This window comes from Podarcis melisellensis (assembly GCF_964234715.1).
Source record: "Podarcis melisellensis genome assembly, chromosome: 14".
NCBI classification, from domain to species: Eukaryota; Metazoa; Chordata; class Lepidosauria; order Squamata; family Lacertidae; genus Podarcis; species Podarcis melisellensis.
In genome coordinates, this window is record NC_138546.1 from 50,895,152 (window position 1) to 50,913,511 (window position 18,360).

The window sequence follows — 18,360 nt, forward strand, 5'->3', positions numbered from 1 at the left end:
TCTCCTGCGATGAGGCTACATTTTAATATTTTAATGTTTCAATATTTTAATGTTGTATTTTTAAGCCCGGCCTTGGCTGGGGAGGGCAGGGTATAAATAAAAATTATTATTATTATTATTATTATTATTATTATTATTATTATTATTATTTGCTAACCAACGTAACTTCCCTGTGAGCCCTTGCTGAGGGGAAGAGGAGCAATGTGGGTGGAAATCTACAAGGGAAGAATGTTAGGCCTATGTGCTAGCCTATAAGAGCTCCCATTTTCCAACCAAGAGCTCTGTGAAAACCTAAAGCTTACCACACTCTGAGCCGCCAAGGGCCCAATAAAACTCATCACTTCTCTATCTGTCACTTCCCAACGACAGGAAAGCAAATTGGAGCAGAAGTCTCCAGCAAGAGACCAAAGCCCTTAATTAAATCAGATTCATAAGCACAATCAGCGGCAGATGGTGCTGAAAATAGATTGCGCAGGTTTATCATTTACAATAACATTTTTGTACATGCAGTTGTCAAGGTAAAAAGCTCCTCTTTCTCCCTTTCTAACAGTAAAATGCTATTTTTAGGCTTTTAGAATGTACCACTGAATCCTAATTAACAGCAAAGTACCAAACACTTGTAGTTAAAACTTACAGATAATTAAAATTTGCAGATTAAGAGGGAAAGTGAGCATGTCTCTTGTCGTTTAAGGTTTTTTTAAACCTTTTAATTCTGAGCCACTTTCTGCTTGGCTTTGATCTTATTTATGTATCTCTTCCCAAAGGACTGGAGGCCAATGTTTCTCACTGCTAAGATGCTTAAACACACAATTCTATGCATTAGGTTAGATTGATTTTTATTAAATGAACCCTGATTTTCAGGGCTGTTCTTTCCCTTGCCTATGAACAGCACACACACAAAATCAGTTACCTTCCCCAAGATCTCCACTGTGCCCATATCACTCACGTCTCCTTCAGATCCTCTGCATGCCAAGAAGGTGGTCTTGTGCTCTCCCTCTTAACTTCGCCATATCAGTTTCTGCTCCCTTGACCAGCTGATGCAAAGGAAGGTGGGGCCGTGGCTCCATGGCAGAGCAGCTGCTTTGAATGCAGAATGCAGGTTCAAGTCACAGTAGGACTGAGAAAGTTCCCTTCCTGAAACCCCAGAGAGCTGCTGCCAGTCAGGGCAGACAATGCTGGCTAGATGGACCAATGGTCTGAGTTGGTGTAAGGCAGCTTCTATATGAAGCTGGATGAAATGTGTGGACTAGCAGACTATTAGGCGATGCTCTAGTAAAACCTTTCTCTGACCTGGCGTTCTCTAGATGTTTGGGGCTGCAAAGCTGGGCTGGCTGGAAAGAGGCTGATGGAAATCCAAAACATGTGGAGGGCACCAAGTTGGGGAAGGCTGCCTATGGGCCTCAGAAATGCTAGAGGACAGCTTCAGCCTGAATTTTAAGAAATACTTTAGATGGTTTAAAAGTTTTTAGATTTTTTTTAAAAAATAAAGAAGTACTTAAAAATTGATTTTATACTGTACTGTTTAAACATTTTGCTGCTTGCCACCCTGGGGTTTCTTTGGGAGGAATGGTGGGATAAATTTTTTAGTAATAATGATAGTAATAATAATATGTTTTATTATTTGTATGCCACCCATCTGACTGGGTTTCCTCAGCCACTCTGGGCAGCTCCAAATAGAATATTAAACACAATAAAACATCAAACATTAAAAACTTCCCTAAACAGGGCTGCCTTCAGATGTCTTATAAAAGTCATATAGTTGTTTATTTCCTTGACATCTGACGGGAGGGTATTCCACAGGACGGGTGCCACTACTGAGAAGGCCCTCTGCCTGGTTCCCTGTAGCTTCACTTCTCACAGAGAGGAAACCGCCAGAAGGCCCTCAGAGCTGGACCTCAGTGTCAGGGCTGAACAATGGGGGTGGAGATGCTCCTTCAGGTATACTGGGCTGAGGCCGTTTAGGGCTTTCAAGGTCAGCACCAACACTTTGAATTGTGCTGGGAAACATACTGGGAGCCAATGTAGGTCTTTCAGGACCAGTGTTATATGGTCCTGGCGGCCGCCCCCAGTCACCAGTCTAGCTACCACATTCTGGATTCATTGTAGTTTCCAGGTCACCTTCAAAGGTAGCCCCACGTAGAGCGCATTGCAGTAATCCAAGCAAGAGATAACCAGTGCATGCACCACTCTGGCGAGACAGTCTGCGGGCAGGTAGGGTCGCAGCCTCCGTACCTACACACAGAATTGATCTGCACTTCCATGGACAGCTGTGAGTCCAAAATGAGCCCAAGGCTGCACACCTGGTGTTTTAGGGGCAAAGTGACCTCATTCAGAACCTCATTCAGAACCCCACACCTGCCTGCCTCCTGTCCCCCAGAAACAGTACTTCTGTCTTGTTGGGATTCAACCTCAATCCATTGACCACCATCCAACCTCCAACTGCCTCCAGACACCTAAACAAGACATTCACTGCCTTCACTGGTTCCAATTGAAATGAAAGATAGATCTAGGCATCAGCGGTTGATAACGGTGCGTCCGTGTTCGATCAACTTTGCTGAAGCCTCCCCAGGCTTCGGTCGTCCTCTCCCAAAAAAAGCTCAACAACTGGCAGGTTTTCATTTATTTATTGTGGGAGTAGATCACAGTCAACCAATCCAATTTGCGCTATCTGGATTATTACATGAATCACAACTAGGGACAGGAGAAAAATTCAGTTGTTTGCACTTGAAGACAGACTAACTGAATTCACACATTCCAAAATGTTACATGAACCAAAAACCAGCCATTCTTTGAAATTCACACTTCTCCAAATTTTGCAGTTCTGTTTTCCAGTCAAGTAATGTGAACAAAAATGTATATACCAGGATAAAGTGTGCATATAAATGCAGACATTTATTAAAATAATACACAAATGTGCATTACATGAGGGGAAATTGCTTTGCAAAATGTATACAACAGGAAAATTTGCAGGCAGAAACTTGTATACTGGGAGAAACTTGCACTAAAATGCCGGTGTTTTTTGTTTGTTTTTTTAAAACCTGATGTGGAAATGTGGAGAATTGAACTGGAAACTGGAAAAATGAAAAACTGAGAAAAACTGAAATTGACATATTAACTAACTAAACTCAATGTATGAAACTATGAGGCACCAAAATTGATAAATTCACCCATCCCTAATAACACAGGATTTCAATAGCTCAGCAATGGAAAACCTTGGAAAAAAGTCTTATCTTTGCAGTATAAGAACTTACAGACTTTGGCTGCTGAGGGGAAAATAACGGTTAAACTGTGTGTCTCCAAAGTGATGAAGGATCCAGAATGCTTTTATGTCATCTGGTGGGGTTTTATTTCCCACGTGTTGGACTTAGATGCTCAACATTCACCATCCGTCCACACAAGCTTGGGAAATGTTTCTTTCTCTTGTTATTTATTGTTTGCTTGCTTTGTATATGGAACACCCTGCTATTGCACATTTCAGTTGTACGTAATGGCTATTATGTGACAATAATAATTTTTTTAAGGAGGTCAACCAAAATGGCCAAGAGCCTGGAAACCAAGACTTATGAGGAGTGTTGAAGGAGCTGGGTATGTTTAGCCTGGGAAAGAGAGGAATGAGAGGAGATATGATAGCCACCTGCAAATATCTGTCACATGGAAGATGGAGCAAGCTTGTTTTCTCCACTCTGGAGGGTAGGACTCGAATCAATGGCTTCAAGTTGCAAGAAAGGAGACTAAACATACGGAAAACATTCTGACAGGAAGAGCGGTTCGACAGTGGAACAGTCACCCTTGGGAGGTGGTGAATGCTCCTTCATGGGAGGTTTTTAAGCAGAGGTTGGATGGCCATCTGCCATGGGTGCTTTAACTGAGATTCCTGGATTGCAGGGAATTGGGCTAGATGCCCCTTGGGTCCCTTACAGCTCTACAATTCTATGATCCTTCACCCAGTAAGCTTTCTGGCAGAGTGTGGATTTGAACGTGGGATCCTCCAGTCCACCAGACCACACTTGGTTGAGGACCCTAAGACATGAGTAAGCACTGTATGAAGGTCAGAAATAATGGGCCATATTTACAGGTTTAGAATCTAAAGGTGAAGAGAGAGACACATTGAGGAGGAAATGAATGGATAGGAAAAGGGAAGGAACTTCTCTTGGGTTGACGTAGGGTGAGCAGAGGAGCCTTAAGAAGAGAGCTGGATGTCAGGTGGAAGGATACTCCACTGACAGGGAGCTGGAAAAGAGAGAGGTACCAGAAAATGATGACCACCCCTGGGGAACAGGACTACTAGCATGTGTGTGGCTGTTGAGAAGGAAGGTGGGAAAGGAGACAGTCTCTTTGCAGACTAGAAGGATTTCAAATACAGAAGCAGTCCTAGGGATGCTCTACATGTTAAGTTTTCTAGCCCTAGAGATTAACACCAAACGTCTGCTCCACCCCACAAAAAACTCCTAGAACAAAATCTCACATTCCTCAGGTAAATAACACCAGGAGACATCAAGCAAACAAGGTGTTAACCACTATCAAGATAACAACACACAGCCTCAACCTAACTAGAAAGGCAGCAAAACAGGGTCACCATTGCCTTGCAAAACTCTTTCACAGCACAGAGCTTAGTGACACAGCTTTCAAGCACAGTCAAATTTTAGGAACAACCCAGGGATGAGGCCAATATATAAACTCACAGCAAAAAAGAAAGAAGTCCATGATGTCAAATACAATTGTTCAAGCTGATGGTTTGTGTTACATAAAGTTGCTGGCACACAGGTAGCACTTTTGATGTGCTGCACATCGCACTTCCTATCCCGTCCGACCTGCTTTCCACTCTCTGTTCACCCTTTGCTCTGACAGGCAAGCTCTGATGGAGAAGGAGAACCACTGAGCTGGATACAACGGCGAAACTGGGCTTTCTGAGTCCTTTGTGCCAAAGAAGTGGGGGGACGGGACACCATGTATCTTAGAGGAAAATTTCATGAGAACATTAACCCCAGAAAAATAGGGTTCTTAAAAATATTGCAATCTTTTGGTACAGCAAGGTGCTTCAAATATTTCATCAGAGGCAGATCACCACACAAGCAGCAAGGGTTTGCAGAGGCATGCATCGCACACAAGCGGAGTTCGAAATGTGCCAGGTGTATTTTGCACCTGGCCATCGGCCACTTGCGACCGAGTGAAAATGCCCATTTGCCAGGATGGTGCCTGACGTCTCCACCATCTGGAGGTGCCTGCCTGCGGATCCTTGGATCTTGCCTGTATTCACACACTAACAACACATCCTGTAGAATTCTGTCTGTCATATTTTATCTGCATAATGAGAATGAATTTCAGGAACCAAAAAGTCATATTGAAAATGTGTTTGGCCGAAAAATGGCAACTAGGCATTCCATTTTGCCATCTGTAACCCTGGTTTAAGGAGCCATTTGGCGCCTTGCATATATATATCTGAATTTCTAACATTGCACACAAGCACACAACAGGGAATCTGGAGTAGTAGTGAGCAAGGCATTTCTATTGATCTAACACAGTGCTCTGTTTCCAAATTTTAATGGAACTGCTTCAAAGTACCTCGGGTTACAGCTGCTCCAGGTTGCGCTTTTTCGGGTTGCGGACCACCGAAAGCCGGAAGTACTAGAACAGATTACTTCCAGGTTTCAGTGCTCACACATATGCAGAAGCGCTAAATTGCAACCCGCGCCTGTGCAGACACGGGTTGCGAACACTGCGGCTTGTGAACGTACATCCCGCATGGATCATGTTCGCAACCCGAGCGTCCACTGTAGTCACTTTGCTTTAACCTATGGAAACACATTTTCACTCAGTTAGAAGCTGGTTAGGGTTGTCACACCCAAAGCACAGCACTTCAAAATTCAGCATACATAAGCCAAGTTGAAAGATCCGGTTTCAAGACGGGTAAGACAGACTATGTTTTGCAACCAAACCGGCAACACAGGAAGGTAACTCGAATATCTGTTTTCACCACATACCACATACCACCTCACACACAACTGCAAAGGGCACATAGCACTAAATATTCAGGTGAGCCAAGAAGCAGAGTGACAGATTCACCTGACACCTCCCACTCCTACTAATGAAATCCCCTCAATGGCCAGCAACTAAGACATGTGCCCATGCCTGCCAGTACCAGGAAACTGAAGAGTATACATGGGGCGTGGGAGAGAAAGACATATTGGGTGGGGAGATGGAGTGGGTTTCCATCACCACAAAAAAGTTGGACTCAAAAGGAATCAAGTGATTGGCTGTTTGCTTCCCTTGGATGAAGCCACGTCCCCAAATTTTATGGTGCAAGTTTCCCTGGAGTGGAGGAAGACAAGCATAATGTTCCCTTCCCCTCCCCACATTGGGTGTGTGTGTGTGTCTCCTTGGGATATGTGTACAAATGTGGCATGTGAATGTGTGCAAGTGCTTCTGTGTGTGAGATGGGTATGCCTGCGTTTTGGGGGGAAAGTGCGCATGCACATGAATGCACGTCTGCTTGGGGGTGGAAATGTTGGGGTGGGTTTCCATGATGTCCAGCAAATGCAGCACGTCTGCCTGTAGAAACCCTCTTTTTTCCTTGGTCCATGAACATCCAGGCAGGATCAGTTTGGTTATCCTCCTCTCCTCCCTGATAACAACAACACAGTTTGATTTTAAGCAATTTGCAAGCCCTGAGATTCTGTATTCCTTCTCGTCTGTCACAAGCAATCCGTTTTTTATAGCACAAATGCAATTCACCTGAGTTTGACTCTGAACCACATCTGCAGCTTTCATCACCTTTTCATTGTATGCAAATTAAAGTTCTTCTTCATCCAAGTTGCCTGATTCAAATCTCAGAAGAGACAAGGTGGGGAGGGAACTCCTATCTTTGGGTCCACCTAAAAGGAGCCTTGTACTTCACCAGGAAGGAGCAAAAATTGTCCAAGAGAAATGAAAATCAGATCCATTGCCTCCTCACTTAGCTACATTTAAGTGTTTCTTTTCTGGCTCCCTTTAAACTTTAATGGATAGCTCACATACGATTCTCAGGTCTTTGGATTCCAGTTCAGTATTGAAATAGACTGTCTTTACCCCTGGACAACCTCTTACCACTGAGACTGAGGACCAAACTACATGTTACACGTGTGTGTGTGCGTGTGTGTGTGTGTATTAGCATGCACATAATTTTGCAGCTGAAAATTGTTCCTAATGACATATAGTTTGGCCCTTGCCTGCTCTTGTATTATCCTAGTTTGTTCTGTGGAATATACTAGACAAGATGAGGGATATCTGAGATTGGAACCCCTATCTGAAAGAAAATGAGTCAAATAGGGTCAGAAAGAGGTTTGGATCAAGACTGGTTTTTTGTTTATGTTTTAACCTGTTGCCCCTGTCTTCCCAGTGAAAATTGTGTTTTCCCCAAGCTGCTCTTTGCCTTCCATAGGATTTTCCCACTCTCTGGGCCATTACCTAAACTTGTATCTGAATGATGTATTGCAGAGGTCTTTGGTCCCTGAGTCAGTTGCTGGGGTTAAACCTAGAGCATGAAGAGCCTCCTGGATCAGGCCCATGGCCCACGTGGTCCAGCAGCCTGTTCCCACAGTGGTCAGCCAGGGAAGCCCCAAGCAGCACTCTCCCCTCCTGCTTTTTAGAAACATTACTGCCTGATAGTGGAGGTAGAAAGTGGCCATCCTGGCTAGTAGCCACTGCTAGGCTTCTCCTCCGTGAATCTGTCCCATCCTTAGATAAAGCCATCACAGCCCCCAAAGGGAGCAAGTTCCAGAGTTCAGCTGCACGCTGCGTGAAGAAGTCATTTCTTTTATCTGCCCTGCATCTTCCAACATTTACCTTCCTTGGATGTCTACGAGTTGAAGCATTAGGAGCAAAGAAGAAAAACTTCTCTCTATCCACTTTCTCTACCCCATGCATAATATAATACATTGTATTTTATTCATTACATTTCTACACTACACTTCATCCGAGGATCACAGGTCACCTCTTACTTGCCTCTAAACTGAAAACTGAAAAGGAAGCTCCATTTTCACACCTAGAAAACTTCAGCGGAGAAAAACAACAAATATGTATTTGCTGCTAACTTTGGCAATGTGATGTTAAGCGTGTGCCGATGAAATTGACTGCAATGATAGCCAACAGGCATTATTAAAATATTTGTGACCAAACTGAGCATTTTTCTGCTGAGTACAATGTCTAGGCATTGTACCTGTACTGTACACTGTAACCTAAAAGGTTGTTAAATTTTGCTAATTAACAACCACAAAGTTTCAGGAAAAAGCCTGGTATCTCTTCCTTTCAATGCATGTAAAGAGCATTGAAGCAAATGTTATTTCAGTTATAACGGTCACTGTTTCATAGGAACCAAAACATAATTTGCAAATTGTGTATCAGTAAGCAATTATACAGCATTGCCCAAAGATGTCAGAGAACACAAAGCAACTCCAACTCAGATGGGAAGCTCCACGTGAGCAGGTGCTTTTTTGCCTCAGTGGAGCAAGAAGCAACATCCTGCATGCAGCTCTGGCATATATTATGGCAAAGGAGGAGCCAATAATGCTGCTGGATTTCATCACTTCAGATCGCTGCAAGGAGGTACCCAATGAGTGAATGCTTTTATATGTAAATGTATGCATGTCAGTCATATATTTTTCTCCCACAGACCAGCAATCAGTCATGTGGCTCCCCCTTCCTGAAGTCTAGAGTGGTACAGTCCAGAAACAGTTTCAGCTTCTCATCTGCTGTTTGCATGAACCTCGAGAGGTCTGCTCTGGAAGGCTGGGACTTTTCACTGGCACATTCGCCAAGAGTAATGCACAACCAGCCACTGATTTAACCATATGGATAGATATATGCTGTGAATGAATGAAAAGAGGTGAAAACCTTTTTCATATTGTCTGATTAAGAGGAGATTCTCAGGAACATCAAGCAAAAGGAAGGTAGGACAAATCATGTACTTACATTGAACTCACAGAAATCAAGGCTATCGAGGCTTTTGCTTCTATGTATTCTCCCTTTTATTCTTCTTAGAGAAGGCTTTCCTTGGCTTATACTACAATTAGAGCCAGTGGGATTTTCAGAGGATGGCGTTACCCTGTTGGAGAGAAATGACAGCATTTTTAAAAGGAAGAAACCCTGTTCTCAACACCACACAGGCCTAAATCCTTTGTCCTCATACCCCGTACTAACCAAGCCTAGGTACATTTTCTGAACTTGTTTTCTGCTGCTGCTAAGCAGAACCTTTTTCTGTCCAATGACCACCCTTTGTCATGGGCAGCCTTCCAGGGTCTGCAGAACAGAGGTGGCCACTGCCAGAGGCCAAAGTAGGTGTGGTGAGAAGCAAAAGCAGGCAGAGCAGTGAGCTGGACTTCCATCTTTGGGCAGTGGGCTCTATTTCAACCAGGCAAAACCAGGGTGTTCCTATACACACAAACACAGGCACCTTTCTCCATCCTTCATCCAGACAAGCAGCAGATGCTATCACAGCTCAAGGACAAATTTCAGCTCTGCAAAAGGAGTCAAGGAGGGTGCGCAGCAGGCCAGTGAGGGTATGGCCTGAGGGCAGTTCAGAGGGCCAGAGGAAGAGGCCTTGGGGCTGCGTTCCACCTTCAGGTCAGAGGTTCCCCAATCCAGTTCCCAAGGGCACAGCCCAGACTGATGGGTCCAAAATACAAGCGGGATTTAACTGAATGTCAGGAGGAACGCAGGGAGGATGAGCTATTTGACAGTGGAGCAGGATGCTTCAGAAGATGGTGCACTTCTTCATCAGAGGTTTTAAGCAGAGCCTCGACTGCCACCTACGAGGGGTGCTGGAGCAGCTGATTTGGCCTATCACGGAAATAAATGCATACTCTTTCCATTGTCTCAGTTTCCGTCCCCGTCCTCTGTTTTCCCCATGTCAAATCATGGAGTATAATTGTCCTGTCCTCTTATACTTTATAAAGTACTCTGCACATTGATGGTACTATATAACAAACGACAAGCTACCACAGGAATGAATAAATAAGCAAGGAAGGAAGTGCGCCATTTTGACTATCCCTGAAACCCGTCCAGGGAGCACCTGGGCCTCGGAAGACAGCCAGGGCTCCAGAAGGAAGGACCAAGACTAATGCAATGAAGCAGATTTTGGCTAAACATTAGGAGGAACTTCCACAGTGCCTGGGGAAGTGGAGGGCTTTCCTTTGCTGGAGGTAGCCTAAATAGAACCATCTATCACAAATGCTGTCATTTCCAGATACTTGCACAGAGCAGGAGGCTGGACAATATGACCTCCAAGGTTCCTTCCAACTCTGCCAATTCTGTGATTCTGTAATGGCAGGTTGATATGAGAGCAAGCATTCATTCAGGGACCACTGTTTGTAGGGCTTCAAAGGTAAGCACTTAAGAATGCCCATTTTATCAGCATGCAAAAGACTCTAAAGTACAGGCCACTCTTTTATGTGCAAAGCAAACCTGGGGATCCTCTCAGCTTCAAGAACCGGAACCCTTTGGTAACAAGACAAGGACTTGTCTGTTTTTAAATAGCAACGTGGATAAGGTTTACCTATGCTTCAGCATCAGTAACAGCCACAGGAATAATGCTTAACCTTTCTATAGCATGCTGCAAGTACTTCGTGCATTATCGTACAACAACCCTGTAAAGCTGGCTTAGCTGGACTATCCCTGCCATAATTATGCTGCAACTCAACCACAGAGCTTATGCTTTCATGCAGAAGGTCCCAGATTCAATCCCCAAACTCTCCAGCTAAAACAATCAGAGGGTGACTCCACCATGGGAGCAGGGTCAGGGCAGAGGAGTGCTAGAGTCCTGTGTAGTCCAGTTGTGTGGGATCAGTTCCAATCTATTACCTTCGAGGATGTGGACAGACTGCTTGGACGAGTGAAACCAACCACCTGTCTCCTTGATCCTTGCCCATCCTGGCTCATAAAAGCGAGCCAGGAAGGGCTGGGCGATGGACTCTGTGAGGTGATGAATGCTTCCCTTTGTGAGGGAGCCTTCCCAGACCCACTGAAAGAGGTGGTTATTAAACCGATTTTTTAAAAAATGCATATTTGGACCTGGCCAATATAGCCAAATATCACCCAGTCTCAAATTCAGTGGGTGGTTGCTGAACAACTCCTGGCATGCTTGGAGGATGCACACCATTTGGATCCCTTCCGATCGGGATTCAGGCCTCATCATGGGACTGAAACTGCCTTGATCTCTGGGAGGCTATGAACAAAGGTGAGAGCTGTTTCCTAGTTCTGCTGGATCTCTCAGCGGCCTTTGATACCATCGACCACAACATCCTTCTGGAGCATCTAGAGGGGCTGGGAGCTGAGGGCACTGTTATACAGTGGTTCTGCTGCTTCCTCCTGGGCCATGTCCAGAATTGGTGGTGGGGGATGAGTGTTCAGACCCCATGGCTCTCACTTGTGGGGTGCCTCAGGGTTCCGTCCTCTCCCCCATGCTTTTTAATATCTACACGAAGCCACCGGGAGAGATCATCTGGAGGTTTGTGCTGGGTGTTCATCAGTATGAGGATGATACTCAGCTCTACCTCTCTTTTAAATCAGAACCAGTGAAGGCAGTGATGGTCCTGTGTGTCTGGAGACGGCTGGAGGATGGCTGGTGGCTAACAAATTGAGATTGAATCCTGACAAGACAGAAATACTGTTTTTGAGGGTGGGGGTGGGCAGGTGTGGAGGACTCCCTGGTCCTGAATGGGACAACTGTGCCCCGAAGGACCAGGTGTGCAGTCTGGTAGTCATTTTGGACTCACAGTTGTCCATGGAGGCGCAGGTCAATTCTGTGTCCAGGGCAGCTGTCTACCACCTCCATCTGGTACACTGGCTGAGACCCTACCTGCCTGTGCACTGTCTCGCCAGAGTGGTGCATGCTCTGGTTATCTCCCGCTTGGACTACTGCAATGCGCTCTATGTGGGGCTACCTTTGAAGGTGACCCAGAAACTACAACTAATCCAGAATGCAGCAGCCAGACTGGTGACTCGGAGCGGCCGCTTAGACCACATAACACTGGTCCTGAAAGACCTACATTGGCTCCCAGTACGTTTCCAAGCACAATTCAAAGTGTTGGTGCTGACCTTGAAAGCCCTAAACAGCCTCAGCCCAGTATACCTAAAGGAGCATCTCCACGTTCAGCCCAGACACTGAGGTCCAGCTCTGAGGGCCTTCTGGCGGTTTCCTCTCTGCGAGAAGTGAAGCTACAGGGAATCAGGCAGAGGGCCTTCTCAGTAGTGGCACCCGTCCTGTGGAATGCCCTCCCGTCAGATGTCAAGGAAATAAACAACTACCTGACTTTTAGAAGACATCTGAAGGCAGCCCTTCCCTCTTTAGGGAAGTTTTAATGTTTGATGTTTTATCCCATTTTTAATATTCTGTTGTGTACCACCCAGAGTGGTTGGTGAGGCCCAGCCAGATGGGTGGCGTATAAAATTATTATTATTATTATTATTATTATTATTATTATTATTATTATTATTAATTATAGCTGGTAAGGCCAAAGACCTTTCTGCGACTGATTCTACAGAGACCGACTGCCAGAGACAGCAGACAAGAGATTAGAGAGGATGACTTAATATAAGACAATTTCATAAGTTTCAATGAAGGCTTTTGACTCTCAAAGAGAATTAGAAAAATTAATGGAGGACAGGGTTATGAATGGCCAGTAGCCATGACAGCTGCATGCAACTTCTAAATACCAGTTGCTGGGAATAAGTAGTGGGGAGATGACTCAGGTCCAATTTGCAGGCTTCCTGCATGTATCTAGTTAGCTACTGTGAGAAGAGGATGCTGGCCTAGCCAAGCCTTTGGTCTGATCCAGCACGGCTCTTCTTGCATCCTGATTTTTGCCTGGGTGGCTTCACCAAACCTATAGGAGGTTCCATTCAGGACTGAATGGAGCATTTTGCATGGGCATTCATCAACAAACATGCATTGTAGAAGCCAAGATTTATTGCCTCTTTGAGCCAAATAATTTTAATGCCATCTTGAGAGGAATTAATTCAGTGTTTTATTTTTATTTTTTTAAGAAAAATCTTAACCTCTTCTTGCCTTCATTGGAGGAAATTTATAAATGAGCAAATTATTCCATTTTTAGATTTGTGCTAACCTTCTGATTGCAGTGAGATTGCTGCAGCAAGATAGCAAAAGCCACATTAATAATTATGTTGTGTAGGCAAAAACAAATAAACAAAACTTCATTTTTAATCAATTTTTAGACCTGATTTCTAAGCACTTGTTTCATACACGTTGAATGGGAGGAGGGGACAGAGCTGCGTTCATGTACATATTTTGCTACATTTATATTCTGCCTTCCTTCCATCATAGAACTCAAGGTGGCCCCCTTGGGGTTCCCTGGCTCAGACCAGGCCTGCACAACTTCAGCAAGGGGGTGGCCACCTCCGATATACCCTGGAATCTCTTTCTAGTTCCACATGGTCAGAAACCTCATGAGAACTCAAAGTTCCCTCTTCATGTATCAACAGCAAATCGCTGCAACCTCATGGCCACGCTGCCTACGAACCTTTGGCAAGAGAAAAGGAAATGACTGAGATACCTGCCGACCTCTTTTACACTTGCCTCTTCTCTAACTATTATTAGCCACTGCTGGAGACACTCCACATGTCTTCTACTGGTCTGACCTGTATATGAAAGTTACCTTCCTAATGCCATCATTTGCATTACAAGACCATATTAATGGGGGAAAGGGGGTGGGGGATGAGCCAAAGGGGAAGCTATTCTCCAAGTGCCCCAAATGTTTTATTGTTGCTCTACTGGAAACAAGAAATGCCTTCCTAAGGGGTAATCCTCAAATCGGCACCCTGCAACAATGTACTGCTGTAACTCTCTCCTTTGCCAAATGCATATTAATAGGCATTCAATGTTCTGCTACTGCCAAGCAACATTTTGCTGAGCACTGAGGTTAAGGGCGAGTTGGGTAAAAACCCTTTAAACAAACAAGCAAGCAAACCTTCTGACCCTACATTTAGTTCAAGAGCTAAAAGATGACTCACAAGCCTTTTTGTGCTCTACTAGGACATCTAAGGCCAACAAGAGGCCATGTCAGGTCATTCCATGGTCAGCCAGAGTCACCCAGATGTCTCCAGATGCCATCTTGCACGAGAACTGGACCATAAGAACATAAAGCGAGTTCCATGAGATCTGATAGCCTTTCCCACAGTGGCCACCAGATGCCTCGGGGAAGACCACAAGCAGGACACAAGGGTAGTTCTCTCCCACTGCCCTCTAGCAACTGGTAGTCAGATACACTTTGCCTCTGGATCCTGGAAGAATTTGTCTCACCTGTTAAAAACATTTAAGCCAGCAGTCTTCCCTACATCTTGCAACTATGAATTTCATAGGTTAATTGTATACTAGTGCCAGATGCTATGCTTTACGAACCAACTTAGGATCATAAGAATAGCCAGCTGGATCAGCATCAGTGGCCAACAAGATGTCTGTGGCATCTAAAATCAGGACCTCTCCTCAGGACCTTCATTAACTGCCCCTGTGACAATTACAAGCTATTGTGCACAATGTAAAGCTGCCACCCTCCTTATTTAAGTGAAACACTCAATACTTTCCCAAGCCTTCTTACAAATCAACTATTGACAAACCGGTTAACCTAACAGCAAAATGATAATGTAAGATACAACATTAGACAAATCAGATGTTCAAAAGCAAACAAACAATCTTTGACACTGACAATTTGCGATGAACATCTCAAAAATACCTGTTTTCAGAACAGGCAATTAACAGATCCTGCAATGAGGAGGAAATGAGAGCAATCACATCTCACAATAACTTTGCTCATAAAGGTATGGAAAAGAAGAAGCTGTTTTCTATTGGATTCACACTATACTAAGCAAAGTTGTTAATATACACTTTTAAATTGCACTGTACAATTAAGCTGCTTCTGCTGTTTGGGAAGTTGCTTCTCTCTGGAGATCTGATCCGAGACAGTGGATTTGGCTACGGGAGCAGAATTGAAATTTCAAATACCTGGAAAGCTGCCGAACATCTTGCTCCCAGAGTTTCAGCTCATGTGCCCTCTCCCTCTGTCAACTGTGCCATCACAGGTCTCCTCAGAATCCACCTTGCCCCAAGGGGAGGACAAATTAACTTTCAAAAAGCTCCCCCCCCCCTTGTAGTTTTGCCTTTGTTGCTTTATCACAGCCAAGAGTTAACATGGTAGGTTTGGTGCTTGCCGCAAAATTACTTCTATCATTTCTCAGACACAGCTACTGAGAGTTTGCTACTCGGCTCTGAGCTCGGTGCTTTCGCTTTATGTCCATCTCCCTGATTGTCTCCCCACCCCCGCCATCCAGCATGCTCTCCCAAATAACATCCCATCAAATGCCAGGTCTTTTTAATGCTAAAGCAAAAGTGATGAGGTCAGTAGGACTCAGCTGAACATGATCAGTGCATCTCACCAACATGCACAAGGAGGAGGAGAAGCTGATCCCTTTCCAGCTGACTGACCAAAGAACCGTTTCCCTATTTATATTCATTCATTTTAATTACTATGAAGAGAACATTGTGATGTTCATTAAAATAATGACTAACAACACAGGTTAGAGAGAAGTGGTGCGTCTGCAAACATTTCCAGTGTAGACTATGATGATATACTGACTCAGGGGTCAGTAGCAAAATAATCTTTCTGCAAATACAACAGGTACTGAAATCTATCAGGGCACAAGCTTTCGTGGACTAGAGTCATCAGATGCATAAAGTTTTATCCTTATTTTTCTGGGGTGCTCTCTTTCAGTGGCTGCTTTTTCACTATGCCAGAGTTGGGCCCTCCTGATCCTGCTGCACTTCAGTCCACATCAGCAAGACACATGCATCCATCAGGGAGGGGCAGAGCTAAATCAGAGGCGAACCAGGTGCCTGGAATGGGACTTTGTCCTGGTCTGCTTGTCAGCAAACATCTCTTTTTCAACTTCTCATATTCCCAAAGTGGACAATAGCACAGGCAATATTATTCATTCGGGGATTTTTGCCAAAAGAGGTTTACAATCCTCTTGGCATAAGTGTGAAAGACCTAAAGAGAGAGAGCATTTAGATTCTATGCATGAATCTTCTCTTAGCCAACAGCAATTTTAATGTATTCAATAGGAGTTAAGCGCCACAAAATCAAATGGATAATCAGGCACTTTCCAAACTGTTCAGTAACAGAAGTAACGATCCGCCCTGTCCTCCTGATTCTACATGTCAGGGATGGGGAGCGCCTGTGTCTCTACAGATGTTGCTGGACTCTCCCATCATCTCCAGCCAATATGGCCAATGGTCAAGCAAGATGAGAGTCCAGCAACACCTGTGGGACTCCCCAGGTCCCACACTCCTCTCTTATCTGCTTCTCCATTTTCTTTTTAAAAACCTTTAAAACAAAGCAATCAAAATTAGAATCCAGGCCTGCAGAGCTTGAGTTCTGTGCACGTCCTCACCCTTCCAAGCTCTTCCTCAGCATGCAGCACTGTCTCTCTGACCTCATTTCCCAAGAGTTCCTGCCCGCAGCCTAGACTAGGAAGCTGGCTTATGCCATGTCAGACTCCGCTAATGAAGCTGTCGCATAGCAAATCAGACCAAGAATATACCTAGTCCAATTTTGTCTGCTATGATCAGTTGTAGCTCTCCAGGTCTCAGCAGACAAAGAAGGGCGCTTCCAATCCATCTGCTGCTGGAACCTTCTCACTGAAGATGCCATTTTCATTTTGTGACATGTCTTTTTAGAATGTAAGTCTGAATGTAAGTCTATAAAACAGTAAAAGCTACAACATTTATTAAAAACAAAACAGCAATGCACAATTAAACACCCTGTAAGAAATGGAAAGGCCCAGACTGTAAAACTTAAGTTATTTAAAAAGCCTGGATAAATAGAAATATCTTCACCGAGCACTGAAAACACAGTGCCAGGAAAACGTGTCTGGGAAGGCTATTCCATAATCAGGGAGCCACTACCCAAAAGGCCTTGTCCCTAGCTCACTTCATCTGGCAGTGTGAGCAGGAGAGACCTCGGTGGCTGTTAGCCATGCTGGACGCTCTGCCTTCAGAGGCAGAGAATGCAAGCTGCTTGCCAGGATGTCTGCAAGCAGGGCTTGAAGGTTACTTCTGCTGTTTGACCCCAGGAGATGGTATTCAGAAGTACTCGTGTGTATATGTGCTTTGTAACCTGGAATGTAACTTGCTGCACAAAAAAAGTCACATTCTTTGCTCCACCTACTTTTGCCACTGACTTTGTCCACGCTGAAAAGCAGCACCAGGAACGTTGCCCATGACAGAATGTGGTCCTGGGCTGAAGAAAGTTCCCCTCCCTGAGCTAATCCTTCCTTCCCTGCCTCAGAAGCCAGATAGCCACCTATATGGGATCTTGTAGAAATTAATTTCCTGCATTGACAAGTGGTTGAATTGAATGACCTTTGAAGTCCCCTTCCAACTCTGTTATTCTCCGACTCTACTTTTAACTGAGTGAGATGTAAGATGTGCAGACCTGGTTTATATTATATTTTATGCCACATCAGAACACATTTCAAACATGTGGAATATGTTTCCATATATGTAGTCCTTGTGCTGGTAACCTTGAGGCTGGGTTACTGCAGTGCACTCTCTGTGGGGCTGCCCTTGGGCCTAGTTTGAAGCTCCAGCTGGTGCAGAAGGAGGTAGCCAGACTGCTGAAGGCGGCATCCGGCCAACTACGTGTGACTCCCTATCTGCTACTGAGCCAGGTTCAAGGTTCTTGTTTGTTACAAAGCTCTGAACCACTCAGATCCTGGGGACCTCAGGGATTGCCTGAACCCTTCTATCTCAGCTCAGTCACGGAGATCATCTGCAGGAGTCTTGTTGGTCATTCCCCGAGTTAGTGAGGCTCATTTGGCTACAACAAGAACCCAAGCCTTCAGTGTCATCAGCCCAGTCCTGTGGAACACCCTGCCACTAGAGATGGAGCAAGGGCCTTTTAAACTTTTAAGCCCACTGTGAGTTTTTCAATTCTTTCAGGTTTATACGAGCAATTAGGAAAACACATTTCCATAACAATTACCTCATTTCTGATTTTAACATTTTGATATGGTTATTTTGTATGATTTTACATATAATTTTTGTAAACCGCTCTGGTACCTTTTTATGAATAGTGGTGTAAGAGAAAGGAAGAAGTAGAGGTAGTTGGTGGCTGGCAAAGAGAAGTGGAAACAGAATGAAAGAGGGCATGAGAGGGGGAGGAAGGTGCCCTACTCAATTGTGGCTTCAGTCCCAAACACTTTGTGCTCAAGCCCTGCCCACCTGCAGCATATGGACCCCAGGAAATTAATCCGAGGGAATGTGGCCCTTGACAGAAAAAAGACTGCCACCCCGCCAAAAACAGTTGTACATTCTCC

At 44.6% G+C, this 18,360-nt stretch overlaps 1 protein-coding gene across 8 annotated transcripts in view; it reads right to left on the reverse strand.

Annotated features, from left to right (window-relative positions):
- The window catches only part of TJP1 (tight junction protein 1), a 360,820-nt gene that overhangs the window by 267,513 nt on the left and 74,947 nt on the right, over positions 1 to 18,360 (reverse strand). For 7 of the 8 annotated variants that reach the window (XM_081887560.1, XM_081887563.1, XM_081887562.1 and 4 more), the window contains one exon: positions 8,947 to 9,079. In XM_081887560.1, coding sequence (XP_081743686.1) covers positions 8,947 to 9,079 — 133 coding nt within the window. Of the gene's footprint in view, positions 1 to 8,946; positions 9,080 to 16,584; positions 16,725 to 18,360 lie in introns of those variants that run through there. The other variant, XM_081887565.1, reaches the window with a different exon arrangement.